Source organism: Gallus gallus, chromosome 36 (assembly GCF_016699485.2).
Source record: "Gallus gallus isolate bGalGal1 chromosome 36, bGalGal1.mat.broiler.GRCg7b, whole genome shotgun sequence".
NCBI lineage: Eukaryota > Metazoa > Chordata > Aves > Galliformes > Phasianidae > Gallus > Gallus gallus.
This window is the reverse complement of record NC_052567.1, coordinates 226149-253027: the sequence shown is the minus strand read 5'-3', so window position 1 is coordinate 253027 and position 26879 is coordinate 226149. Positions and strand designations below refer to the sequence as shown.

Sequence of the window (26879 nt, the reverse complement as noted above, 5' to 3'; positions counted from 1 at the left end):
CTTATGGGGCACTTATGGGGCCCAGAGGGGCACGTGAGGGACCTATATGGCACTTATGGGGCACTTATGGGACACATATGGGGCACTTACGGGGCCCAGAGGGGCTCTCAGTGGTCCTATATGGCACTTATGGGGCACTTATGGAGCCCAGAGGGGCACGTGGGGGACCTATATGGCACTTATAGGGCACTTGTGGGTCTTACATGGCACTTATGGGGCACTTATGAGGCCCAGAGGGGTATTTATGGGGCCCAGAAGGGCTCTCAGGGGTCCTGTATGGCACTTATGGGGCCCAGAGGGGCACTTGTGGGTCCTGTATGGCACCTATGGGGCATTTATGGGACACTTGTGGGTCTTATATGGCACTTACGGGGCCCAGAATGGCTCTCAGGAGTCCTATATGGCACTTATGGGGCCCAGAGGGGCACGTGGGGGACCTATATGGCACTTATGGGGCACTTGTGGGTCTTATATGGCACTTATGGGGCACTTATGGGGCCCAGAGGGGCCCTTGGGGATCCTATGGGGCACTTATGGGGCACTTATGGGGCACTTATGGGGCCCAGGTGTCCACTTATGGGTCCCAGAGGACCACTTAAGGGTCCCACCCCACACTTATGGGTCCCAGAGGTCCACTTATGGGTCCCAACCCCCAACTTATGGGTCCCACTCCACACTTATGGGTCCCAGAGGTCCACTTATGGGTCCCACCCCACAGTTATGGGTCCCAACCCCCAATTTATGGTTCCCAGAGGTCCACTTATGGGTCCCAGAGGTCCACTTATGATTCCCACCCCCCAACTTATGGGTCCCACTCCACACTTATGGGTCCCAGAGGTCCACTTATGGGTCCCAACCCGCAACTTATGGGTCCCAGAGGTCCACTTATGGGTCCAACTCCGCACTTATGGGTCCCAGAGGTCCAATTATGGGTTCCACCCCACACTTATGGGTCCAACTCCACACTTATGGGTTCCAGTCCACACTTATGGGTCCCACCCCACACTTATGGGTCCCAGAGGTCCACTTATGGGTCCCACCCCCCAACTTATGGGTCCCAGAGGTCCACTTATGGGTCCCACCCCACACTTATGGGTCCCAGAGGTCCACTTATGGGTCCCATCCCACACTTATGGGTCCCAGAGGTCCACTTATGGGTCCCACCCCACACTTATGGGTCCCAGAGGTCCACTTATGGGTCCCACCCCACACTTATGGGTCCCAGAGGTCCACTTATGGGTCCCACCCCCCAACTTATGGGTCCCAGAGTTCCATCTATGGGTCCCACCCCACACTTCTGGGTCCCACCCCACTCCTTACCCACAGCCCCACGGCGAAGACGCACAGGAAATACCCCCCAACGACCCCCAAATCCCAGGGATCGACGGTGACGGCCATTGTGGGGCTGCCCCACAGCTCTGCCCCACAGCTCTGCCCCACAACTGAGATAGGGCAGAGGGGGGAGGGGGGAGTGGGAGCTCCTCCCCCCTATTGGGGACGGTTCAGTGCCCCACAGCACTGCGGGGCCGTATGGGGACATGTTGGGATCTGTGGGGCAACACGGTGCCCCATAGGGACACACTGTGACCCATAGAGACCCATTAGGGACACATAGAGACCCCATAGGGACCCATAGGGATCCATAAAGCCCCACAGAGACCCCATAGGAACATATAGAGACCCCATAGGGACCCATAGGGACCCATAGGGACACATAGGGACCCCATAGGGACACATAGAGACCCCATAGGGACCCATAGGGACCCCATAGGGACACATAGAAACCCCATAGGGACGCATAGGGACCCATAGGGTAACATAGAGACCCCATAGGGACCCATAGGGATCCATAGAGCCCCACAGAGACCCCATAGGGACCCACAGAGACCCATAGAGACCCCATAGGGACACATAGAGACCCCATAGGGACCCATAGGGATCTCATAGAGACCCATTGAGACCCATAGAGATCCCATAGAGACCCACAGAGACCCCACAGGGACCCATAGAGACCCCATAGAGCCCCATAGAGACCCCACAGGGACACATAGAGACCCACAGAGACCCCATAGGGACCCATAGAGACCCCATAGAGACCCACAGAGTCCCATAGAGATCCCATAGAGACACATGGAGACCCATAGGGACCCATAAGGACCCCATAGGGCCACATAGATCCCCACAGAGACCCCATAGAGCCCCATAGAGACCCCACAGAGACCCCATAGAGCCCCATAGAGACCCCACAGAGCCACATCGATCCCCACAGAGACCTCATAGAACCCCATAGAGACCCCACAGAGACCCCATAGAGCCACATCGATCCCCACAGAGACCCCATAGAGCCCCACAGAGACCCCATAGAGACACATAGAGACCCACAGAGACCCCATAGAGCCCCATAGAGACCCCATAGGGACCAATAGAGCCCCATAGAGACCCTATACAGACCCATAGAGACCCACAGAATCCCATAGAGCCACAAAGATCCCCACAGAGACCCCATAGAGACCCCACAGAGTCCCATAGAGATCTCATAGAGACGCATAGAGACCTATAGAGACCCCATAGGGACCCACAGGGACACATAGAGACCCAGAGTGACCCCACAGGGACCCATAGAGACCCCATAGGGACCCCATAGAGACCCATAGAGCCCCACAGAGACCCCATGGGGATACATAGAGACCTATAGAGACCCCACAGGGACCCATAGAGACCCATAGAGATCCATACAGACCCCATAGAGACTCATAGAGATCCCATAGGGACCCACTGAGACCCATAGAGATCCCATAGAGACCCACAGAGCCCCATAGAGACGCACAGAGCCATATAGGGACCCTATACAGAACCATAGAGCCCCTTAGAACCCCATAGGGACCCACAGAGCCCCATAGAGCCACATAGATCCCCACAGAGACCCCACAGAGCCCTATAGAGACCCCATAAGGACCCCCGGAGCCCAATAGAGCCCCATAGAGAGCCATGGGCTCCAATGGGACCTTTTGGGGTCTCCATGGGTTCCTAAGGGATCTTGTGGGGTCTCCATGGGCTCCAAAGGGGCTTTTGGGGTCTCCATGGGCTCCAAAGGGACCTTTTGGGGTCTCTATGGGTTCCAATGGGAGCTTTGGGGTCTCTGTGCGCTCCGAAGGGACCTTTTGGGGTCTCTATGGGTTCCAATGGGAGCTTTGGGGTCTCCATGCGCTCCGAAGGGACCTTTTGGGGTCTCTATGGGTTCCAATGGGAGCTTTTGGGGTCTCCGTGGGCTCCAAAGGGACCTTTTGGGGTCTCTATGGGTTCCAATGGGAGCTTTTGGGGTCTCCATGGGCCCCAAAGGGACTTTTCGGGCTTCCACTCCCAACCGGAAGTGACATCAGGCGAGCGCCGGAAATGGGGCGTGGAGACGCGAGGCGGTGAGAGCCTGAAGGGGGCGGGCGGGCTTTGTTTACGTCACAAGGGCGCCGCTTCCGCTTCCGGTTCACACGCTCTCTTGCGGCGGACGGTAATGGGGACTATGGGGGGGAGGGGTGGGGGGATTTTGGGGGACATTTGGGGACTTTTGGGGTTTGGGGGCATTTGGGGATACGGGGACCTATGGGACCCTATAGGGATTTGGGGGGATATTATGGGATGTTGGCATTTGGGGTCTTTGGGGGGCCATATGGCCATATAGGGCCGTATAGGACCGATGGGGGGGGGGATATATGGGGCCGTTATGCGGAGTTGGGGACGTATTGGGGTCCATATGGGGCTGATATGGGGATATGTGGGTCCCTATGGGGATATATGGGGATATGCGGGGTGATATAGGGGCCGTTGTAGGGATATATGGGTCCATATGGGGACATATGGGAGCCTATGGGGATATATGGGTCTGTATGGGGGCTCATATGGGGATATTTGGGTCCATACAGGGATATATAGGGTGATATAGGGCCAATATGGGGCCATGTGGGGGTATATGGGACTGCATGGGGGTATTATGGGGACATATGGGACCATATGGGGATATGTGGGTCTGTATGGGGCTGATATGAGGCTATGTGGGTCCATATGGGGTGATATAGGGCCGATATGGGGCCACTGGGGGGATATGTGGGTCCATATGGGGATATGTGGGTCCATATGGGAATGTATGGGTCTGTATGGGGGCATTATGGGGATACGTCGGTCCATATAGGGATATATGGGATGATATAGGGCCAATATGGGGCCACGTGGGGATATATGGGACCATATGGGGATATTTGGGTGTGTATGGGGCTGATATGGGGCTATGTGGGTCCGTATGGGGTGATATAGGGCCGATATTGGGCCATTGTGGGGATATGTGGGTCCATATGAGGCCGGTATGGGGATATATGGGGTGATATAGGGACGATATGGGGCCACTGAGGGGATACGTGGGTCCATATGGGGATATATGGGTCCATATATGAGTCCATGTGGGGATATATGGGCCCATATGGGGTTGTATGGGCCCATATAGGTTATATAGGGCCATACATGCATATATGGGCCCATATGGGGATATATGGCCCCAAGTGGGGAAATATGGGTCCACATGGGGTTATATGGGTCCACATGGGTCCATATGGGGCTATATGGGTCCGTATATGGGTCCATGTGGGGATATACGTGTCCATATGGGGCTATATGGGTCCATATACGGGTCCATATGGGGTTGTATAGGCTCATATGGGTTACATAGGGCCATACATGCATATATGGGCCCATATGGGGATATATGGCCCCAAGTGGGGAAATATGGGCCCATATGGGGTTATATGGGTCCACATGGGTCTGTATGGGTTATATGGGTCCGTATGGGGATATATGGGTCCATATATGGGTCAATATGGGGGCATATGGGTCCATGTGGGGATATATGGGTCCATATATGGGTCCATATGGGGATAGATGGGTCCATATATGGGTCCATATGGGGCTATATGGGTCCGTATACAGGTCCATATGGGGATATATGGGTCCCTATACGGGTCCATATGGGGTTGTATAGGCCCATATGGGTTACATAGGGCCATACATGCATATATGGGCCCATATGGGGATATATGGCCCCAAGTGGGGAAATTATGGGTCCACATGGGTCTGTATGGGTTATATGGGTCCGTATGGGGATATATAGGTCCATATATGGGTCAATATGGGGGCATACGGGTCCATGTGGGGATATATGGGTCCATATATGGGTCCATATGGGGATAGATGGGTCCATATATGGGTCCATATGGGGCTATATGGGTCCATATAAGGGTCCATATGGGGATATATGGCCCCAAGTGGGGAAATATGGGCCCATATGGGGTTATATGGGTCCACATGGGTCTGTATGGGTTATATGGGTCCACTTGTGGGTCATTATGGGTCCATATATGGGTCCATATGGGGATAAATGGGTCCATGTGGGGTTATATGGGTCCATATGGAGATATATGGGTCCCTATACGGGTCCATATGGGGTTCTATAGGCCCATATGGGTTACATAGGGCCATACAAGCATATATGGGCCCATATGGGGATCCCCCCCCCCTCCACCCCATACAGACTCATCCCCCCCCCCCCCATCTCCCCCCAGGCCCCCCCCCCCCCCTAAAATGGCTCTATCGGCGGCCATGACGGTCGCCCAGCGGTCCTCTTTGGTGGCCCATTGGCACCGCCCACTGCACCGGGCGGTACCGAACGGCGCCGGGCACAACCGGTGGTCCAAAGTGAGGCACATCAAAGGCCAAAGGGACGGGCAGAGGGCGGCGCTGATCCAAAGGCTGTGCGCGAGGCTGAGGGCCGCGGCCATGGGTGAGTCGGGGGGGGGGGATGGGGGTGTATGGGGGGATATGGGGGTGTATGGGGGGATAGAGGGGGATATGGGGGTGTAGGGGGGTATATGGGGGGATATGGGGGTGTATGGGGGGATATGGGGGCGATATGGGGGTGTATGGGGGGATATGGGGGTGTATGGGGGGATAGAGGGGGGATATGGGGGGATATGGGGGTGTAGGGGGGGATATGGGGGCGATATGGGGGTGTATGGGGGGATATGGGGGTGTATGGGGGGATATGGGGGGATAGAGGGGGGATATGGGGGGATAGAAGGGGGATATGGGGGGGATATGGGGGTGTATGGGGGTATATGGGGGGCTATAGAGGGGGATATGCGGGGGATATGGGGGGGATATGGGGGGATATGGGGGTGTATGGGGGGATAGAGGGGGGATATGGGGGGATATGGGGGTGTAGGGGGGGGATATGGGGCGGATATGGGGGGATATGGGGGTGTATGGGGGGATAGAGGGGGGATATGGGGGGATAGAGGGGGGATATGGGGGGGATATGGGGGTGTAGGGGGGGATATGGGGGTGTATGGGGGGATAGAGGGGGGATATGGGGGTGTATGGGGGGATATGGGGGTGTATGGGGGGATATGGGGGTGTATGGGGGGATAGAGGGGGGATATGGGGGGATAGAGGGGGGATATGGGGGGGATATGGGGGGATAGAGGGGGGATATGGGAGTGTATGGGGGTATAGAGGGGGATATGGGGGGGATATGGGGGGATATGGGGGTGTAGGGGGGGATATGGGGGTGTATGGGGGGATAGAGGGGCTTTAGGGGGGGATATGGGGGTATATGGGGGGATAGAGGGGGGATATGGGGGGATAGAGGGGGGATATGGGGGGGATATGGGGGGATAGAGGGGGGATATGGGAGTGTATGGGGGTATATGGGGGGCTATACAGGGGGATATGGGGGGAATATGGGGGGATATGGGGGTATAGGGGGGGATATGGGGGTATATGGGGGGATATGGGGGTGTAGGGGGGGATATGGGGGTGTATGGGGGGATATGGGGGTATATGGGGGGATATGGGGGTGTAGGGGGGGATATGGGGGTGTATGGGGGGATATGGGGGGCTATAGAGGGGGATATGGGGGGGATATGGGGGTGTAGGGGGGGAAATGGGGGGGATATGCGGGGATATGGGGGTGTATGGGAGTATAGAGGGTGACATGGGGGGGATATGGGGGTGTAGGGGGGATATGGGGCGGATATGGGGGGATATGGGGGTGTATGGGGGGATATGGGGGTGTAGGGGGGATATGGGGGTGTATGGGGGGATAGAGGGGGGATATGGGGGGGATATGGGGGTGTATGGGGGGATATGGGGGGTCTATAGAGGGGGATATGGGGGGGATATGGGGGTATATGGGGGGATATGGGGGTGTATGGGGGGATAGAGGGGGGATATGGGGGGATAGAGGGGGGATATGGGAGTGTATGGGGGTATATGGGCGCTATAGAGGGGGATATGGGGGGGATATGGGGGGATATGGGGGTGTAGGGGGAGATATGGGGGTGTATGGGGGGATATGGGGGGGATATGGGGGTGTAGGGGGGGATATGGGGGTGTATGGGGGGATATGGGGGGCTATAGAGGGGGATATGGGGGGGATATGGGGGTGTAGGGGGGGGATATGGGGAGGAAATGGGAGGATATGGTGGTATAGGGGTTTGGGGGGATATGGGGCGGATATAGGGGATATGGGGGGATATTGGGGTGTATGGGGGGGATATGGGGGGAAAGAGGGAGGATATGGGGCGGATATGGGGGTGTAGGGGGGGATATGGGAGTGTATGGGGGGATATGGGGGGGATATGGGGGTGTATGGGGGGATATGGGGGTGTATGGGGGGATATGGGGGGTCTATAGAGGGGGATATGGGGGGGATATGGGGGTATATGGGGGGATATGGGGGTGTATGGGGGGATAGAGGGGGGATATGGGGGGGATATGGGGGGATAGAGGGGGGATATGGGAGTGTATGGGGGTATATGGGGGGCTATAGAGGGGGATATGGGGGGATATGGGGGGATATGGGGGTGTAGGGGGGGATATGGGGGTGTATGGGGGGATATGGGGGGCTATAGAGGGGGATATGGGGGGGATATGGGGGTGTATGGGGGTATATGGGGGGGATATGGGGGGGATATGGGGGGATATGGGGGTGTATGGGGGGATAGGGGGGTGTATGGGGGTGTATGGGGGGATAGAGGGGGGATATGGGGGGGATATGGGGGTGTATGGGGGGGTATAGAGGAGGATATGGGGGGGATATGGGGGCATAGGGGGGGATATGGGGCGGATATGGGGGGATATGGGGGTGTATGGGGGGATATGGGGGTGTAGGGGGGATATGGGGGGGATATGGGGGGATATGGGGGTGTAGGGGGGGATATGGGGGTGTAGGGGGATATGGGGGGGATATGGGGGTGTATTGGGGGATAGAGGGGCTTTAGGGAGGGATATGGGGGTGTAGGGGGGATATGGGGCGGATATGGGGGGATATGGGGGTGTAGGGGGGGATATGGGGGTGTATGGGGGTATAGAGGGGGCTTTAGGGGGGGATATGAGGGGTATATGGGGCTATAGGGGGCGATATGGGGGGTATTTGGGGTATATGGGGCTGTAGGGCGGGTAGAGGGAGGTATACGGGGGTATATGGGGTGCGGTGTGGGGGCAGCAGAGCCCTTTAGGATGGCCCCCCCCGACCCCACAGCCCTCCGTGCCCCACAGATGGGGGTCCGGACCCCGCAGTGAACGCGGCGTTGGCGCAGGCGGTGGCGCAGTGCAGGGCCAGCAACGTCCCCAAGGCCTCCATCATGGCCGCCATCAGCGCCGCGGTGAGCGCCCCATAAGTTGTGGGGCTGCCCCATAGATCGCCCCTATAGGGCCGCGTGGGGGGGTTATGGGGTGGCTGTGGGGCTCACAGTGAGGATAGGGACCGTTCTGACCCCATAGGTTCCGCCTATAGGGTCACATATGGGGCAGCTCTATAAGTTGTGGCTCAGCCCCATAAGCTGTGGGGCTGCCCCATAGATCGCCCCTATAGGGCCACGTGGGGGGTTATGGGGTGACTGTGGGGTTCACAGTGAGGATAGGGAGCGTTCTGACCCCATAGGTTCCCCCTATAGGCTCACAGGTGGCTCAGCCCCACAACTTATGGGGCTGCCCCATAGATCGCCCCTATAGGGCCGTCTGTGGGGTTATGGGGTGGCTGTGGGGCTCATAGTGAGCATAGGGACTGTTCTGACCCCATAGATTCCCCTTATAGGGTCACATATGGGGCAGCTCTATAAGTTGTGGCTGAGCCCCATAAGCTGTGGGGCTGCCCCATAGATCGCCCCTATAGGGCCGCGTGGGGGGGTTATGGGGTGGCTGTGGGGCTCATAGTGAGGATAGGGACCGTTCTGACCCCATAGGTTCCGCCTATAGGCTCACAGGTGGCTCAGCCCCACAACTTATGGGGCTGCCCCATAGATCGCCCCTATAGGGCCGTCTGTGGGGTTATGGGGTGGCTGTGGGGCTCATAGTGAGCATAGGGACCATTCTGACCCCATAGATTCCCCCTATAGGCTCACATGTGGCTGTATGAGCCCTATGGCTTATGGGGCTGTCCCACAACTTCTGGGGCTGCCCCATAGATCGCCCCTATAGGGCCGTCCATGGGGTTATGGGGTGGCTGTGGGACTTATAGTGAGCATAGGGACCATTCTGGCCCCATAGATTCCACCTATAAGGTCACAGGTGGCTCGGCCCTATAAGTCGTGGCTGAGACCCATAAGTTGTGGGGCTGCCCCATAGATCGCCCCTATAGGGCCGCGTGGGGGGGTTATGGGGTGGCTGTGGGGCTCATAGGGAGGATAGAGACCGTTCTGACCCCATAGGTTCCCCCTATAGGCTCACATGTGGCTGTATGAGCCCTATGGCTTATGGGGCTGTCCCACAACTTATGGGGCTGCCCCATAGATCGCCCCTATAGGGCCGCGTGGGGGGGTTATGGGGTGGCTGTGGGGCTCATAGGGAGGATAGAGACCATTCTGACCCCATAGGTTCCGCCTATAGGGTCACATATGGGGCAGCTCTATAAGTTGTGGCTCAGCCCCATAAGCTGTGGGGCTGCCCCATAGATCGCCCCTATAGGGCCACGTGGGGGGTTATGGGGTGACTGTGGGGTTCACAGTGAGGATAGGGACTGTTCTGACCCCATAGATTCCCCCTATAGGCTCACAGGTGGCTGTATGAGCCCTATGGCTTATGGGGCTGTCCCACAACTTATGGGGCTGCCCCACAACTTATGGGGCTGCCCCATAGATCGCCCCTATAGGGCCGCGTGCGGGGGTTATGGGGTGGCTGTGGGGCTCATAGTGAGGATAGGGACCGTTCTGACCCCATAGGTTCCGCCTATAGGGTCACAGGTGGCTCGGCCCTATAAGTTGTGGCTGAGACCCATAAGTTGTGGGGCTGCCCCATAGATTGCCCCTATAGGGCCGTCCGTGGGGTTATGGGGTGGCTGTGGGACTTATAGTGAGGATAGGGACCATTCTGGCTCCATAGATTCCACCTATAAGGTCACAGGTGGCTCGGCCCTATAAGTTGTGGCTCAGCCCCATAAGTTGTGGGGCTGCCCCATAGATTGCCCCTATAGGGCCTCATTGGGGGTTATGGGGTGGCTGTGGGGTTCATACTGAGCATAGGGAGCGTTCCTATACACAATGGAGGACTTTTCTACTTATGGGTCTGCCCTATAACCCCACAGATGCCCCTATAGGGGGAATCTATGGGTCAGTGCGACCCCACTGCTTATGGGGCTGCCCCATAACCCCATAGATCCCTTTATAGGGGTAACCTATGGGTCAGTGGGACCCCAATGCTTATGGGGCCGCCCCCCATGTCACCCTATAGGATAACCTATGGGTCAGTGGGACCCCAACGCTTATGGGGCTGCCGCATAACCCCATATATGCCCCTATAAGGGTAACCTATGGGGCAGTGGGACCCCAATGCTTATGGGGCTGCCCCATACCCCCATAGATCCCTTTATAGGGGTAATCTACGGGGCAGTGGGACCCCAATGCTTATGGGGCCGCCCCCCACACCCCCATGTTGCTCCATAGGGGGAATCTATGGGTCAGTGCGACCCCAATGCTTGTGGGGCTGCCCCATAACCCCATAGATCCCTTTATAGGGGTAACCTATGGGTCAGTGGGACCCCAATGCTTATGGGGCCGCCCCCCACACCCCCATGTCGCCCCATAGGGGGATCTATGGATTAATGGGACCCCAATGCTTATGGGGCCGCCCCATAACCCCATATATGCCCCTATAGGAGTAGTCTACGGGGCAATGGGACCTCAACGCTTATGGGGCCGCCCCATAACCCCCATATCGCCCCATAGGGGGATCTATGGATTAATGGGACCTCAACGCTTATGGGGCCGCCCCATAACCCCATATATGCCCCTATAGGAGTAGCCTATGGGTCGGTGGGACCCCAATGCTTATGGGGCTGCCTCATAACCCCACAGATGCCCCTATAGGGATAACCTATGGGTCAGTGGGACCCCAATGCTTATGGGGCCACCCCATACCCCCATAGATCCCTTTATAGGGGTAACCTATGGGGCAGTGGGACCCCAACGCTTATGGGGCCGCCCCATAACCCCCATATCGCCCCATAGGGGGATCTATGGATTAATGGGACCCCAACGCTTATGGGGCCGCCCCACAACCCCATATATGCCCCTATAGGTGTAGCCTATGGGTCGGTGGGGCCCCAACGCTTATGGGGCCGCCCCATACCCCCATATCGCCCCATAGGGGGATCGATGGATTAATGGGACCCCAATGCTTATGGGGCCGCCCCATAACCCCCATATCGCCCCATAGGGGGATCTATGGATTAATGGGACCCCATCGCTTATGGGGCCGCCCCATAACCCCCATATCGCCCCTATAGGAGTAGTCTATGGGGCAATGGGACCTCAATGCTTATGGGGCCGCCCCCCACACCCCCATGTCGCCCCATAGGGGGATCTATGGATTAATGGGACCCCAACGCTTATGGGGCCGCCCCACAACCCCATATATGCCCCTATAGGAGTAGCCTATGGGTCGGTGGGACCCCAATGCTTATGGGGCCGCCCCATAACCCCCATATCGCCCCATAGGGGGATCGATGGATTAATGGGACCCCAATGCTTATGGGGCCGCCCCATAACTCCATATATGCCCCTATAAGGGTAAGCTATGGGTAAGTGGGACCCCAATGCTTATGGGGCCGCCCCATAACTCCATATATGCCCCTATAAGGGTAACCTATGGGTAAGTGGGACCCCAATGCCTATGGAGCCGCCCCCCACGTCACCCTATGGGATAATCTATGGGTCGGTGGAACCCCAATGCTTATGGGGCCGCCCCATAACCCCCATATCGCCCCATAGAAGCCGCAGTGTTCGGAGCGCCGCCTATTGGCCGTTCGGGGTCCGGGCGGTTCCCGCATCGTCGTCGTCTACGACGGCCGCGAGGGGGCGCTGCTGAGCTGCGTCAAACGGCTGCTGCACAGAGAGGGGTACGGAGCCGCGGGGAACAATGGGGGGACCCCATAGGGACCCCATAATAACCCCATAGGGACCCCATAGGGACCTCATAGGGACCCCATAGGAACCCATAATGACCCCATAGGGACCCCATAGGGACCTCATAGGGACCCCATAATAACCCCATAGGGACCCCGTAATAACCCCATAGAAACCCATAGGGACCCCATAGGGACCCCATAATAACCCCATAGGGACCCCATAGAAACCCCATAGGGACCCCATAGGGACCTCATAATGACCCCATAGGGACCTCATAGGGACCCCATAGGGACCTCATAGGGACCCCATAATGACCCCATAGGGACCCCATAGGGACCTCATAGGGACCCCATAATAACCCCATAGGGACCCCGTAATAACCCCATAGAAACCCATAGGGACCCCATAGGGACCCCATAATAACCCCATAGGGACCCCATAGAAACCCCATAGGGACCCCATAGGGACCTCATAATGACCCCATAGGGACCTCATAGGGACCCCATAGGGACCTCATAGGGACCCCATAATGACCCCATAGGGACCTCATAGGGACCTCATAGGGACCCCATAGGGACCCCATAATAACCCCATAGGGACACATAATGACCCCATAGGGACCCCATAGGGACCCCATAATAACCCCATAGGGACACATAATGACCCCATAGGGACCCCATAGGGACCCCATAATAACCCCATAGGGACCCCATAGGGACCCCATAATAACCCCATAGGGACACATAGGGACCCCATGGAAACCCATAGGGACCCCATAGGGACCCCATAATGACCCCATAGGGACCCCGTAATAACCCCATAGAAACCCATAGGGACCCCATAGAGACCCCATGGAGCCCCATAGAGACCCCATAGTGCCCCATAGAGACCCCATAGTGCCCCATAGAGACCCCATAGAGCCCCATAGGGACCCCATAGAGCCCCATAGAGACCCCGTAGTGCCCCATAGAGACCCCATAGACCCTCATAGAGACCCCATAGTGCCCCATAGAGACCCCATAGAGCCCCATAGGGACCCCATAGAGCCCCATAGAGACCCCGTAGTGCCCCATAGAGACCCCATGGAGCCCCATAGAGACCCCATAGAGCCCCATAGAGCCCCATAGAGACCCCATAGAGACCCATAGAGCCCCCATAGAGCCCCTTAGAACCCCATAGGAACCCCATAGAGACCCCATAGAGCCCCATAGGGACCCCATAGAGCCCCTTAGAACCCCATAGGGACCCCATAGAGACCCCATAGAGCCCCATAGGGACCCCATAGAGCCCCTTAGAACCCCATAGGGACCCCATAGGGACCCCATAGAGCCCCATAGAGACCCCATAGACCCTCATAGAGACCCCATAGAGCCCCATAGGGACCCCATAGAGCCCCATAGAGAGCCCATAGAGCCCCATAGGGACCCCGTAGTGCCCCATAGAGACCCCATAGAGCCTCATAGAGACCCCGTAGTGCCCCATAGAGACCCCATAGAGCCCCATAGGGACCCCATAGGGCCCCAGCTCCACTCTGCTCCCCACTTGTAGGGCTGCTCTGTCGGAGGTTCCCCGCGGCGCCTTTGAGGAGCGGGGTTGGATCCGAACTGCGCCCCATAGCGCCGCCGGCTGCCCCATAGCAGAGAGCACAGAGAGCCATAGGGACACAGTGGGACACACAGAGACCCTATGGAACCCACAGAGCCCCATAGAAATCCCATAGAGAACCCATAGCCCCCATAGAGACCCCATAGAGCCCCATAGGGCCCCATAGAGACCCCATAGAGCCCCATAGGGCCCAATAGAGCCCCATACTGACTCCACAGAGCCCCATAGAAATCCCATAGAGAACCCATAGCCCCCATAGAGACCCCATAGAGCCCCATAGGGCCCCCATAGAGCCCCTTAGAGCCACATAGGGACCCCATAGAGACCCCATAGACCCTCATAGAGACCCCATAGTGCCCCATAGAGACCCCATAGAGCCCCATAGGGACCCCACAGAGCCCCATAGAGACCCCATAGAGCCCCATAGAGCCCCTTAGAACCACATAGGGACCCCATAGAGACCCCATAGAGCCCCTTAGAACCCCATAGAGACCCCATAGAGCCCCATAGAAACCCATAGAGCCCCATAGATCCCCATAGAGACTCCATAGAGCCCCATAGAGACCCCATAGAGCCCCATAGAAACCCCATAGAGCCCCATAGAGACCCCATAGAGCCCCATAGGGCCCAATAGAGCCCCATACTGACCCCTTAGAACCCCATAGGGACCCCATAGAGCCCCATAGAGACCCCATAGTGCCCCATAGGGACCCCATAGAGCCCCATAGAGAGCCCATAGAGCCCCATAGGGACCCCATAGAGCCCCATAGAGAGCCCATAGAGCCCCATAGGGACCCCGTAGTGCCCCATAGAGACCCCATAGTGCCCCATAGAGACCCCGTAGTGCCCCATAGGGACCCCATAGGGCCCCAGCTCCACTCTGCCCCCCACTTGTAGGGCTGCTCTGTCGGAGGTTCCCCGCGGCGCCTTTGAGGAGCGGGGTTGGATCCGAACTGCGCCCCATAGCGCCGCCGGCTGCCCCATAGGGCAGGAAGGAGCTCTGAGTGCCGCCATCGCAGCCGGGGCCGAAGATGTGAACCTGGATGGGAAACCCGGAGATGGGGACGGGGAGGAGGCCCTGGAGGTTGGGACCCATAAGTTGGGGGGCTGGGACCCATAAGTGGGGGCTGAGACCCATAAGTGGGGGTTGGGGGCCATAGGGGAGGGCTGGGACCCATAAGTGGGGGTTTGGGACCCATAAGTGGGGGTTGGGACCCATAAGTTGGGGGGCTGGGACCCATAAGTGGGAGCTGGGAGCCATAAGGGGGGAGTGGGACCCATAAGTGGGGGTTGGGACACATAAGTGGGGGTTGGGACCCATAAGTTGGGGGGCTGGGACCCATAAGTGGGGGTTTGGGACCCATAAGTGGGGCTTGGGGGCCATGAGGGGGGGGTGGGAGCCCTAAGGGGGGAGTGGGACCCATAAGTGGGGGGTTGGGACCCATAAGTGGGGGTCTGGGACCCATAAGTGGGGGGTGGGACCCATAAGTGGGGGTTGGGAGCCATAAGTGGGGCTTGGGACCCATAAGCTGGGGGGCTGGGAGCCATAAGTGGGGGTTGGGACCCATAAGTGGGGACTGGGAGCCATAAGTGGGGATTGGGAGCCAGATGTGGGGGGCTGGGACCCATAAGTGGGCGCTGGGAGCCATAGGTGGGGGTTTGGGACCCATAAGTGGGGACTGGGAGCCATAAGGGGGGAGTGGGACCCATAAGTGGGGCTTGGGGGCCATGAGGGGGGGGTGGGAGCCCTAAGGGGGGAGTGGGACCCATAAGTGGGGGGTTGGGACCCATAAGTGGGGGGGCTGGGACACATAAGTGGAGGTTGGGACCCATAAGTGGGGGCTGGGACCCATAAGTGGGGGTTGGGAGCCATAAGGGGGGAGTGGGACCCATAGGTGGGGGTTGGGACCCATAAGTGGGGGTTGGGACCCATAAGTTGGGGGGCTGGGACCCATAAGTTGGGTGTTGGGTCCCATAAGTGGGGGTTGGGACCCATAAGTTGGGGGGCTGGGACCCATAAGGGGGGGTTGGGACCCATAAGTTGGAGGTTGGGACCCATAAGTGGGGGTTTGGAAGCCATAGGTGGGGGTTGGGACCCATAAGTTGGGGGGCTGGGACCCATAAGGGGGGTCTGGGACCCATAAGTTGGAGGTTGGGACCCATAAGTGGGGGTTGGGAGCCATAGGTGGGGGTTGGGAGCCCTAAGGGGGGAGTGGGACCCATAAGTTGGAGGTTGGGACCCATAAGTGGGGGTTTGGAAGCCATAGGTGGGGGTTGGGACCCATAAGTTGGGGGGCTGGGACCCATAAGTGGGGGGTGGGACCCATAAGTGGAGGTTGGGACCCATAAGTGGGGGTTGGGAGCCCTAAGGGGGGGCTGGGACCCATAGGTGGGGGTTGGGACCCATAATGGGGGGTTGGGACCCATAGGTGGGGGTTGGGACCCATAAGTGGGGGTTGGGAGCCCTAAGGGGGGGTTGGGACCCATAAGTGGGGGTTGGGAGCCATAAGTTGGGGGGCTGGGACCCATAAGTGGGGAGTGGGACCCATAAGTGGGGGGTTGGGAGCCATAAGTGGGGGGCCTGGGACCCATAAGTGGGGGTTTGGGAGCCATAAGTGGGGGTTGGGGGAATAGGGGAGGGCTGGGACCCATAAGTGGGGGTTTGGGACCCATAAGTGGGGGTTGGGACCCATAAGTTGGGGGGCTGGGACCCATAATGGGGGGTTGGGACCCATAGGTGGGGGTTGGGACCCATAAGTGGGGGCTGGGACCCATAAGTGGGGGGCTGGGACCCATAAGTGGGGGTTGGGAGCCCTAAGGGGGGGTTGGGACCCATAAGTGGGGGTTGGGAGCCATAAGTTGGGGGGCTGGGACCCATAAGTGGGGAGTGGGACCCATAAGTGGGGGTTGGGACCCACAAGTGGGGGTTGAGACCCATAAGTTGGGGGGCTGGTATAGGGCCCCATAATTCCCCGTATTAGACTCCCCTGCCCCTATAGAACCCCCCATAAGCCCCCCCATGACCCCCATAAGTGCCCCATAAGTCCCCCCAGAGGACCCCCCCCGCCCCATAAGCCCCCTTATGACCCCCATAAGCCCCCCCTATGACCCCCATAAGTCCCCCCATGACCCCCCCGCCCCATAAGCCCCCCCATGTCCCCCATAAGGCCCCTATGAGCCCCATAAGTGCCCCTATGAGCCCCATAAGTCCCCCTAGAGGACCCCCCCGCCCCATAAGCCCCCCCATGACCCCCATAAGTGCCCCATAAGCCCCCCCATGACCCTCCTTCCCCCCCATGACCCCCATAAGTGCCCCATAAGCCCCTCCATGACCCCCATAAGTGCCCCATAAGCCCCCCATGACCCCCATAGGTGCCCCATAACCCCCCCATGAACCCCCTTCCCCCCCATGGCCCCCATAAGTGCCCCATAAGCCCCTCCATGACCCCCATAAGTGCCCCATAAGCCCCCCCATGACCCCTATAAGTGCCCCATAAGCCCCCCCATGACCCCCATAAACCCCCATGACCCCCATAAGCCCCCCTGTGAGCCCCATAAGTGCCCCTATGAGCCCCATACCCACCCCATAAGCCCCCCCATGACCCCCATAATTGCCCCTATGAGCCCCATAAGTGCCCCTATAAGACCCCCCGTGCCCCTATAGGAACCCCCCCGCCCCATAAGCCCCCCCATGACCCCCATAAGTGCCCCATAAACCCCCCCATGACCCCCATAATTGCTCCTATGAGCCCCATAAGTGCCCCTATAAGACCCCTCGTGTCCCTATAGAAAACCCCCTGCCCCATAAGCTCCCACATGACCCCATAAGCCCCCCTATGACCCCCATAAGTGCCCCATAAGTCCCCCTAGAAGACCCCCCTGCCCCATAAGCCTCCACATAACCCCCATAAATGTCCCATAAGCCCCCCATGACCCCTATAATTGCCCCTATGAGCCCCATAAGTCCCCATGACCCCCATAAGGCCCCCTATGAGCCCCATAAGTGCCCCTATAAGACCCCCCCTGCCCCTATAGAAACCCCCCCGCCCCATAAGCCCCCCCATGGCCCCCATAAGTGCCCCATAAACCCCCCCATGACCCCCATAATTGCCCCATAAGCCCCCCTATGAGCCCCATAAGCCCCCCTAGAGGACCCCCCCGCCCCATAAGCCCCCCCATGACCCCCATACTCACCCCACAAGCCCCCCCATGACCCCCATAAATGCCCCATAACCCCCCCCATGACCCCAAAAGTGCCCCCTAAGCCCCCCATGACCCCCATAAGTGCCCCATAAACCCCCCATGACCCCAAAAGTGCCCCATAAACCCCCCCATGACCCCCATAAGTGCCCCCTAAGCCCCCCCGTGACCCCCATAAGTGCCCCCTAAGCCCCCCATGACCCCCATAAGTGCCCCATAAGCCCCCCATGACCCCCATAAGTGCCCCATAAGCCCCCCCATGACCCCCCTTCCCCCCCCATGACCCCCATAAGTGCCCCATAAGCCCCCCTATGAGCCCCATAAGCCCCCCTAGAGGACCCCCCCACCCCATAAGCCCCCCCATGACCCCCATAAGTGCCCCATAAGCCCCCCTATGAGCCCCATAAGCCCCCCTAGAGGACCCCCCCACCCCATAAGCCCCCCCATGACCCCCATACTCACCCCCTAAGCCCCCCCATGACCCCCATAAGTGCCCCCTAAACCCCCCCATGACCCCCCTCCTCCCCCATGACCCCCATACTCACCCCATAAGCCCCCCCATGACCCCCATAAGTGCCCCAGAAGCCCCCCCATGACCCCCATAAGTGCCCCATAAACCCCCCCATGACCCCCTTTCCCCCCATGACCCCCATAAGTGCCCCCTAAGCCCCCCATGACCCCCATAAGTGCCCCATAACCCCCCGTTCCCCCCCCCCCGCCCCCCCCGCAGTTCCTGTGCCCTCCATCGGAGCTGAGCGCTGTGGGGCAGCGGCCTGCAGCAGGAGGGGCTCCGCCTGTTGGCCTCCGGCGTCCGTTTGGTCCCCCACCGCCGGGTGGCGCTGCAGGCAGAAGAGAGGCGGAGGGCGGAGCGGCTCCTGAAGGAACTGCGCCGCTGCCCCGGGGTCAGCGACGTCGTCCATAACATCGAGGGGCCGGAAGTGGGCGAGGGGGAGCCGGAAGTGGGGGGGTGAGAGCCGGAAGTGGGGCGGCGGGAGGCGGAAGTGAGGGGTGGGAGGCGGAAGTGTGGGGGTGGGAGGCGAAAGTGTGGGGTGGGAGGCGGAAGTGTGGGGGTGGGAGGCGAAAGTGTGGGGTGGGAGGCAGAAGGGGGGGGGGGGGGAGCCGAAAGTGGGGCCTGGGAGTTGTAAATGAGGGGGTGGGACGGAAGTGGGGGCAGGGAGCCGGAAGTGGGGGGGTGAGAGCCGGAAGTGGGGCGGTGGGAGGCGGAAGTGAGGGGGTGGGAGGCGGAAGTGTGGGGGTGGGAGGCAGAAGTGTGGGGGTGGGAGGTGGAAGTGGGGGGTGAGAGCTGGAAGTGGGGGGGTGGGAGGCGGAAGTGGGGGGGTGCGAGGCGGAAGTGAGGGGGTGGGAGGCAGAAGTGGGTCCTGGGAGCAGGAAGTGGGGCGGTGAGAGCAGGAAGTGGGGCGGCAGGAGGCGGAAGTGTGGGGGTGGGAGGCGGAAGTGGGGGGTGGGAGGCGGAAGGGGGGGGGGGGAGCCGAAAGTGGGGCCTGGGAGTTGTAAATGAGGGGGTGGGACGGAAGTGGGGGCAGGGAGCCGGAAGTGGGGGGGGGAGAGCCGGAAGTGGGGCGGTGGGAGGCGGAAGTGAGGGGGTGGGAGGCGGAAGTGGGGCGGCGGGAGGCGGAAGTGAGGGGGTGGGAGGCGGAAGTGGGGCGGTGGGAGGCAGAAGTGTGGGGGTGGGAGGTGGAAGTGGGGGGTGAGAGCTGGAAGTGGGGGGGTGGGAGGCGGAAGTGAGGGGGTGGGAGGCGGAAGTGGGGGGTGGGAGGCGGAAGTAGGGGGAGGAGGAAGTGGGGGCTGGGAGCAGGAAGTGAGGGGGTGGGACATAAGTGGAGGCTGGGAGCCGGAAGTGGGTGGGGGAGAGCCAGAAGTGAGGGGGTGGGAGGTGGAAGTGAGGGGGGGGAGCCGGAAGTGGGGCCTGAGGGGCGGAAGTGGGGGGGAAGCAGGAAGTGGGGGGGGAGAGCCGGAAGTGGGGCCTGGGAGTTGTAAATGAGGGGGTGGGAGGCGGAAGTCGGGGGGGGGAGCCGGATGTGGGGGAGTGGGGACCGGATGTGATGGGGTGGGGGCCGGAAGTTGGGGCTGGGAGCAGGAAGTGGGGGGCTGAAAGCCGGAAGTGGGGGGGGGGGGTGGAAGCCGGATGTGAGGGGATGGGGGCCGGAAGTGAGGGGGTGGGGGCCGGACATGGGGTCTGGGAGGTGGAAATGGGGAGGCGGGAGCCGGATGTGGGGTGGTGGGAGCCGGGTGGGAACCGGATGTGGGGGAATGGGAGCCGGAAGTGGGGGGGTGGGAGCCGGAAGTGAGGGATAGGAGCCGGAAGTAGGGAGGCGGGAGCCGGATGTGGGGTGGTGGGAGCCGGGTGGGAAGCGGATGTGGGGGAATGGGAGCCGGAAGTGGGGGGGTGGGAGCCGGAAGTGAGGGATAGGAGCCGGAAGTAGGGAGGTTGGAGCCGGATGTGAGGGGGAGGGAGCCGGAAGTGAGGGGGAGGGAGCCGGAAGTGGGGGTTTCTGCCCCATAAGTGTGGATCCTGCCCCAAAAGTGTGGGTCAGGGACCCATAAGTGGGGGTCTGTGCCCCATTAAAGTGGATTTCAGCGTCTGAAGTGTGATGGACTCCATAAGTGGGGCTGCGGGACCCATAAGTGGGGGGGGGTTGGGATTCAGAGATGGGGATCTTTGCCCCATAAGTCGGGGACTGGAACCCATAAGAGGGGGGTCGTGACCCGGAAGTGGGGGGCTGGGAGCCGGAAGTGGGGGCTGGGAGCCGGAAGGGGGGGTGCTCCGTGGCCACCATTGGGTTTTGGTAGCCCGGCCGCCATGTTTGGTAGCCCAGCAGCCATGTTTGGTAGTCCCCATTGGTTTTAGTAGCCCGGCAGCCATGTTTGGTAGCCCACATTGGGTTTAGTAGCCTGGCCGCCATGTTTGGTAGCCCAGCAGCCATATTTGGTAGCCACCATTGGGTTTGGTAGCCCGGCAGCCATGTTTGGTAGCCCACATTAGGTTTAGTAGCCTGGCCGCCATGTTTGGTAGCCCAGCCGCCATGTTTGGTAGCCCAGCCACCAAGTTTGGTAGCCCAGCAGCCATGTTTGGTAGCCCCCATTGGTTTTAGTAGCCGGCAGCCATGTTTGGTAGCCCACATTAGGTTTAGTAGCCTGGCCGCCATGTTTGGTAGCCCAGCAGCCATGTTTGGTAGCCCAGCCACCATGTTTGGTAGCCCAACAGCCACGTTTGGTAGCCACCATTGGGCTTTGGTAGCCCAGCCACCATGTTTGGTAGTCCCCATTGGTTTTAGTAGCCCGGCAGCCATGTTTGGTAGCCCACATTGGGTTTAGTAGCCTGGCCGCCATGTTTGGTAGCCCAGCAGCCATGTTTGGTAGCCCCCATTGGTTTTAGTAGCCCGGCAGCCATGTTTGGTAGCCCTCATTGGATTTGGTAGCCTAGTAGCCATGTTTGGTAGCCCAGCAGCCATGTTTGGTAGCCACCATTGGGTTTTAGTAGCCCAGCAGCCATGTTTGGCAGCCCCCATTGGATTTGGTAGCCCAGCAGCCATGTTTGGTAGCGCACATTGGTTTTAGTAGCCCAGCCACCATCTTTGGTAGCCTCCATTGGATTTGGTAGCCCGGCAGCCATGTTTGGTAGCCACCATTGGTTATAGTAGCCCAGCCACCATGTTTGGTAACCACCATTGGGTTTTGGTAGCCCAGCCGCCATGTTTGGTAGCACACATTGGTTTTAGTAGCCCAGCCGCCATGTTTGGTAGCCCCCATTGGTTTTAGTAGCCCGGCAGCCATGTTTGGTAGCCCAGCAGCCATCTTTGGCAGCCCCCATTGGTTTTGGTAGCCCAGCTGCCATGTTTGGTAGCCCACATTGGGTTTAGTAGCCCAGCCACCATCTTTGGTAGCCCCCATTGGATTTGGTAGCCCAGCAGCCATGTTTGGTAGCCACCATTGGGTTTTAGTAGCCCAGCAGCCATGTTTGGTAGTCCCCATTGGTTTTAGTAGCCCGGCAGCCATGTTTGGTAGCCCACATTGGGTTTAGTAGCCTGGCCGCCATGTTTGGTAGCCCAGCAGCCATATTTGGTAGCCACCATTGGGTTTGGTAGCCCGGCAGCCATGTTTGGTAGCCCACATTAGGTTTAGTAGCCTGGCCGCCATGTTTGGTAGCCCAGCCGCCATGTTTGGTAGCCCAGCAGCCATGTTTGGTAGCCCCCATTGGTTTTAGTAGCCGGCAGCCATGTTTGGTAGCCCACATTAGGTTTAGTAGCCTGGCCGCCATGTTTGGTAGCCCAGCAGCCATGTTTGGTAGCCCAGCCACCATGTTTGGTAGCCCAACAGCCATGTTTGGTAGCCACCATTGGGCTTTGGTAGCCCAGCCACCATGTTTGGTAGTCCCCATTGGTTTTAGTAGCCCGGCAGCCATGTTTGGTAGCCCACATTGGGTTTAGTAGCCTGGCCGCCATGTTTGGTAGCCCAGCAGCCATGTTTGGTAGCCCCCATTGGTTTTAGTAGCCTGGCAGCCATGTTTGGCAGCCCCCATTGGTTTTGGTAGCCCAGCTGCCATGTTTGGTAGCCCAGCCGCCATCTTTGGTAGCCCCCATTGGTTTTAGTAGCCCGGCAGCCATGTTTGGTAGCCCACATTGGATTTGGTAGCCCAGCAGCCATGTTTGGTAGCCACCATTGGGTTTTAGTAGCCCAGCAGCCATGTTTGGCAGCCTCCATTGGATTTGGTAGCCCAGCCGCCATGTTTGGTAGCGCACATTGGTTTTAGTAGCCCAGCCGCCATGTTTGGTAGTCCCCATTGGTTTTAGTAGCCCGGCAGCCATGTTTGGTAGCCCACATTGGGTTTAGTAGCCTGGCCGCCATGTTTGGTAGCCCAGCAGCCATGTTTGGTAGCCCCCATTGGTTTTAGTAGCCCGGCAGCCATGTTTGGTAGCCCTCATTGGATTTGGTAGCCTAGTAGCCATGTTTGGTAGCCCAGCAGCCATGTTTGGTAGCCACCATTGGGTTTTAGTAGCCCAGCAGCCATGTTTGGCAGCCCCCATTGGATTTGGTAGCCCAGCAGCCATGTTTGGTAGCCCACATTGGGTTTAGTAGCCCAGCAGCCATGTTTGGTAGCCTCCATTGGATTTGGTAGCCCAGTAGCCATGTTTGGTAGCGCACATTGGTTTTAGTAGCCCAGCCACCATCTTTGGTAGCCTCCATTGGATTTGGTAGCCCGGCAGCCATGTTTGGTAGCCACCATTGGTTATAGTAGCCCAGCCACCATGTTTGGTAGCCACCATTGGGTTTTGGTAGCCCAGCCGCCATGTTTGGTAGCACACATTGGTTTTAGTAGCCCAGCCGCCATGTTTGGTAGCCCAGCCGCCATGTTTGGTAGCCCCCATTGGTTTTAGTAGCCCGGCAGCCATGTTTGGTAGCCCAGCAGCCATCTTTGGCAGCCCCCATTGGTTTTGGTAGCCCAGCTGCCATGTTTGGTAGCCCACATTGGGTTTAGTAGCCCAGCCACCATCTTTGGTAGCCCCCATTGGATTTGGTAGCCCAGCAGCCATGTTTGGTAGCCACCATTGGGTTTTAGTAGCCCAGCAGCCATGTTTGGTAGTCCCCATTGGTTTTAGTAGCCCGGCAGCCATGTTTGGTAGCCCACATTGGGTTTAGTAGCCTGGCCGCCATGTTTGGTAGCCCAGCCGCCATGTTTGGTAGCCCAGCCACCAAGTTTGGTAGCCCAGCAGCCATGTTTGGTAGCCCCCATTGGTTTTAGTAGCCGGCAGCCATGTTTGGTAGCCCACATTAGGTTTAGTAGCCTGGCCGCCATGTTTGGTAGCCCAGCCGCCATGTTTGGTAGCCCAGCCACCATGTTTGGTAGCCCAACAGCCACGTTTGGTAGCCACCATTGGGTTTTAGTAGCCCAGCAGCCATGTTTGGTAGTCCCCATTGGTTTTAGTAGCCCGGCAGCCATGTTTGGTAGCCCTCAATGGATTTGGTAGCCTGGTAGCCATGTTTGGTAGCCCAGCAGCCATGTTTGGTAGCCACCATTGGTTTTAGTAGCCCAGCCACCATCTTTGGTAGCCCCCATTGGATTTGGTAGCCCGGCAGCCATGTTTGGTAGCCCACATTGGGTTTAGTAGCCCAGCAGCCATGTTTGGTAGCCACCATTGGTTATAGTAGCCCAGCCACCATGTTTGGTAGCCACCATTGGGTTTTGGTAGCCCAGCAGCCATGTTTGGTAGCCACCATTGGGTTTTAGTAGCCCAGCAGCCATGTTTGGCAGCCCCCATTGGATTTGGTAGCCCAGCCGCCATGTTTGGTAGCGCACATTGGTTTTAGTAGCCCAGCCGCCATGTTTGGGAGCCCAGCAGCCATGTTTGGTAGCCCAGCCACCATGTTTGGTAGCCCAACAGCCACGTTTGGTAGCCACCATTGGGCTTTGGTAGCCCAGCCACCATGTTTGGTAGTCCCCATTGGTTTTAGTAGCCCGGCAGCCATGTTTGGTAGCCCACATTGGGTTTAGTAGCCTGGCCGCCATGTTTGGTAGCCCAGCCGCCATCTTTGGTAGCCCCCATTGGTTTTAGTAGCCTGGCAGCCATGTTTGGTAGCCCTCATTGGATTTGGTAGCCCGGCAGCCACATTTGGTAGCCCAGCAGCCATATTTGGTAGCCACCATTGGGTTTTAGTAGCCCGGCAGCCATGTTTGGTAGCCCCCATTGGTTTTAGTAGCCCAGCAGCCATGTTTGGTAGCCCAGCAGCCATGTTTGGTAGCCCTCATTGGTTTTAGTAGCCCAGCCGCCATGTTTGGTAGCCCAGCAGCCATGTTTGGTAGCCCCCATTGGTTTTAGTAGCCCGGCAGCCATGTTTGGTAGCCCACATTAGGTTTAGTAGCCCAGCCGCCATGTTTGGGAGCCCAGCAGCCATGTTTGGTAGCCCAGCCACCATGTTTGGTAGCCCAACAGCCACGTTTGGTAGCCACCATTGGGTTTTGGTAGCCCAGCCACCATGTTTGGTAGTCCCTATTGGTTTTAGTAGCCCGGCAGCCATGTTTGGTAGTCCCCATTGGTTTTAGTAGCCCGGCAGCCATGTTTGGTAGCCCACATTGGGTTTAGTAGCCCAGCCACCATCTTTGGTAGCCCCCATTGGATTTGGTAGCCCGGCAGCCATGTTTGGTAGCCACCATTGGTTATAGTAGCCCAGCCACCATGTTTGGTAGCCACCATTGGGTTTTGGTAGCCCAGCCGCCATGTTTTGCAGCCTCCATTGGATTTGGTAGCCCAGCCGCCATGTTTGGTAGCACACATTGGTTTTAGTAGCCCAGCCGCCATGTTTGGTAGCCCAGCCGCCATGTTTGGTAGCACACATTGGTTTTAGTAGCCCAGCCGCCATGTTTGGTAGCCCAGCCGCCATGTTTGGTAGCCCCCATTGGTTTTAGTAGCCCGGCAGCCATGTTTGGTAGCCCAGCAGCCATCTTTGGCAGCCCCCATTGGATTTGGTAGCCCAGCAGCCATGTTTGGTAGCCACCATTGGGTTTTAGTAGCCCAGCAGCCATGTTTGGCAGCCTCCATTGGATTTGGTAGCCCAGCCGCCATGTTTGGGAGCGCACATTGGTTTTAGTAGCCCAGCCGCCATGTTTGGGAGCCCAGCAGCCATGTTTGGTAGCCCAGCCACCATGTTTGGTAGCCCAACAGCCACGTTTGGTAGCCACCATTGGGCTTTGGTAGCCCAGCCACCATGTTTGGTAGTCCCCATTGGTTTTAGTAGCCCGGCAGCCATGTTTGGTAGCCCACATTGGGTTTAGTAGCCTGGCCGCCATGATTGGTAGCCCAGCAGCCACGTTTGGTAGCCCCCATTGGTTTTAGTAGCCCGGCAGCCATGTTTGGTAGCCCTCATTGGATTTGGTAGCCTAGTAGCCATGTTTGGTAGCCCAGCAGCCATGTTTGGTAGCCACCATTGGGTTTTAGTAGCCCAGCAGCCATGTTTGGCAGCCCCCATTGGATTTGGTAGCCCAGTAGCCATGTTTGGTAGCCACCATTGGTTTTAGTAGCCCAGCCACCATCTTTGGTAGCCCCCATTGGATTTGGTAGCCCGGCAGCCATGTTTGGTAGCCACCATTGGTTATAGTAGCCCAGCCACCATGTTTGGTAGCCACCATTGGGTTTTGGTAGCCCAGCCGCCATGTTTGGTAGCCCAGCCACCATGTTTGGTAGCCCAGCAGCCATGTTTGGTAGCCCCCATTGGTTTTAGTAGCCCGGCAGCCATGTTTGGTAGCCCACATTGGGTTTAGTAGCCTGGCCACCATGTTTGGTAGCCCAGCAGCCACGTTTGGTAGCCCCCATTGGTTTTAGTAGCCCGGCAGCCATGTTTGGTAGCCCTCATTGGATTTGGTAGCCTGGTAGCCATGTTTGGTAGCCCAGCAGCCATCTTTGGTAGCCCCCATTGGTTTTAGTAGCCCGGCAGCCATGTTTGGTAGCCCACATTGGGTTTAGTAGCCTGGCCGCCATGTTTGGTAGCCCAGCAGCCATGTTTGGTAGCCACCATTGGGTTTTAGTAGCCCAGCAGCCATGTTTGGCAGCCCCCATTGGATTTGGTAGCCCAGCCACCATCTTTGGTAGCCCCCGCCCCACATGGCCCTATAAAGCC

General features: G+C 58.6%; 2 protein-coding genes across 3 annotated transcripts in view; one reads left to right on the top strand and one right to left on the bottom strand.

The window, feature by feature from the left end:
• LOC112530906 (sodium/glucose cotransporter 2-like) overlaps positions 1–1424 on the bottom strand; it is a 44463-nt gene extending 43039 nt beyond the window's left edge. For both annotated transcript variants that reach the window (XM_040655067.2, XM_040655068.2), the window contains exon 1: positions 1321–1424. In XM_040655067.2, coding sequence (XP_040511001.1) covers positions 1321–1398 — 78 coding nt within the window. In that variant the 5' untranslated portion in view covers positions 1399–1424. The remainder of the gene's footprint in view (positions 1–1320) is intronic.
• A 2028-nt stretch (positions 1425–3452) lies between these two features.
• On the top strand, positions 3453–14261 carry LOC121108152 (translational activator of cytochrome c oxidase 1). Its single transcript, XM_040655060.2, has 5 exons — positions 3453–3505; positions 5656–5821; positions 8599–8705; positions 12306–12433; positions 13992–14261. Exons 2-5 carry the CDS (start codon positions 5818–5820, stop codon positions 14161–14163), a joined length of 411 nt encoding a protein of 136 aa, XP_040510994.2. The 5' UTR covers positions 3453–3505; positions 5656–5817; the 3' UTR covers positions 14164–14261.
• Positions 14262–26879: the final 12618 nt, after the last annotated feature.

Coding starts and splice junctions, on each gene's coding strand:
- LOC121108152 (XM_040655060.2), top strand. Junction 8,706..12,305: donor TGGCCGCCATCAGCGCCGCG/GTGAGCGCCCCA, acceptor ATCGCCCCATAG/AAGCCGCAGTGTTCGGAGCG. Junction 12,434..13,991: donor CGGCTGCTGCACAGAGAGGG/GTACGGAGCCGC, acceptor CCCCACTTGTAG/GGCTGCTCTGTCGGAGGTTC.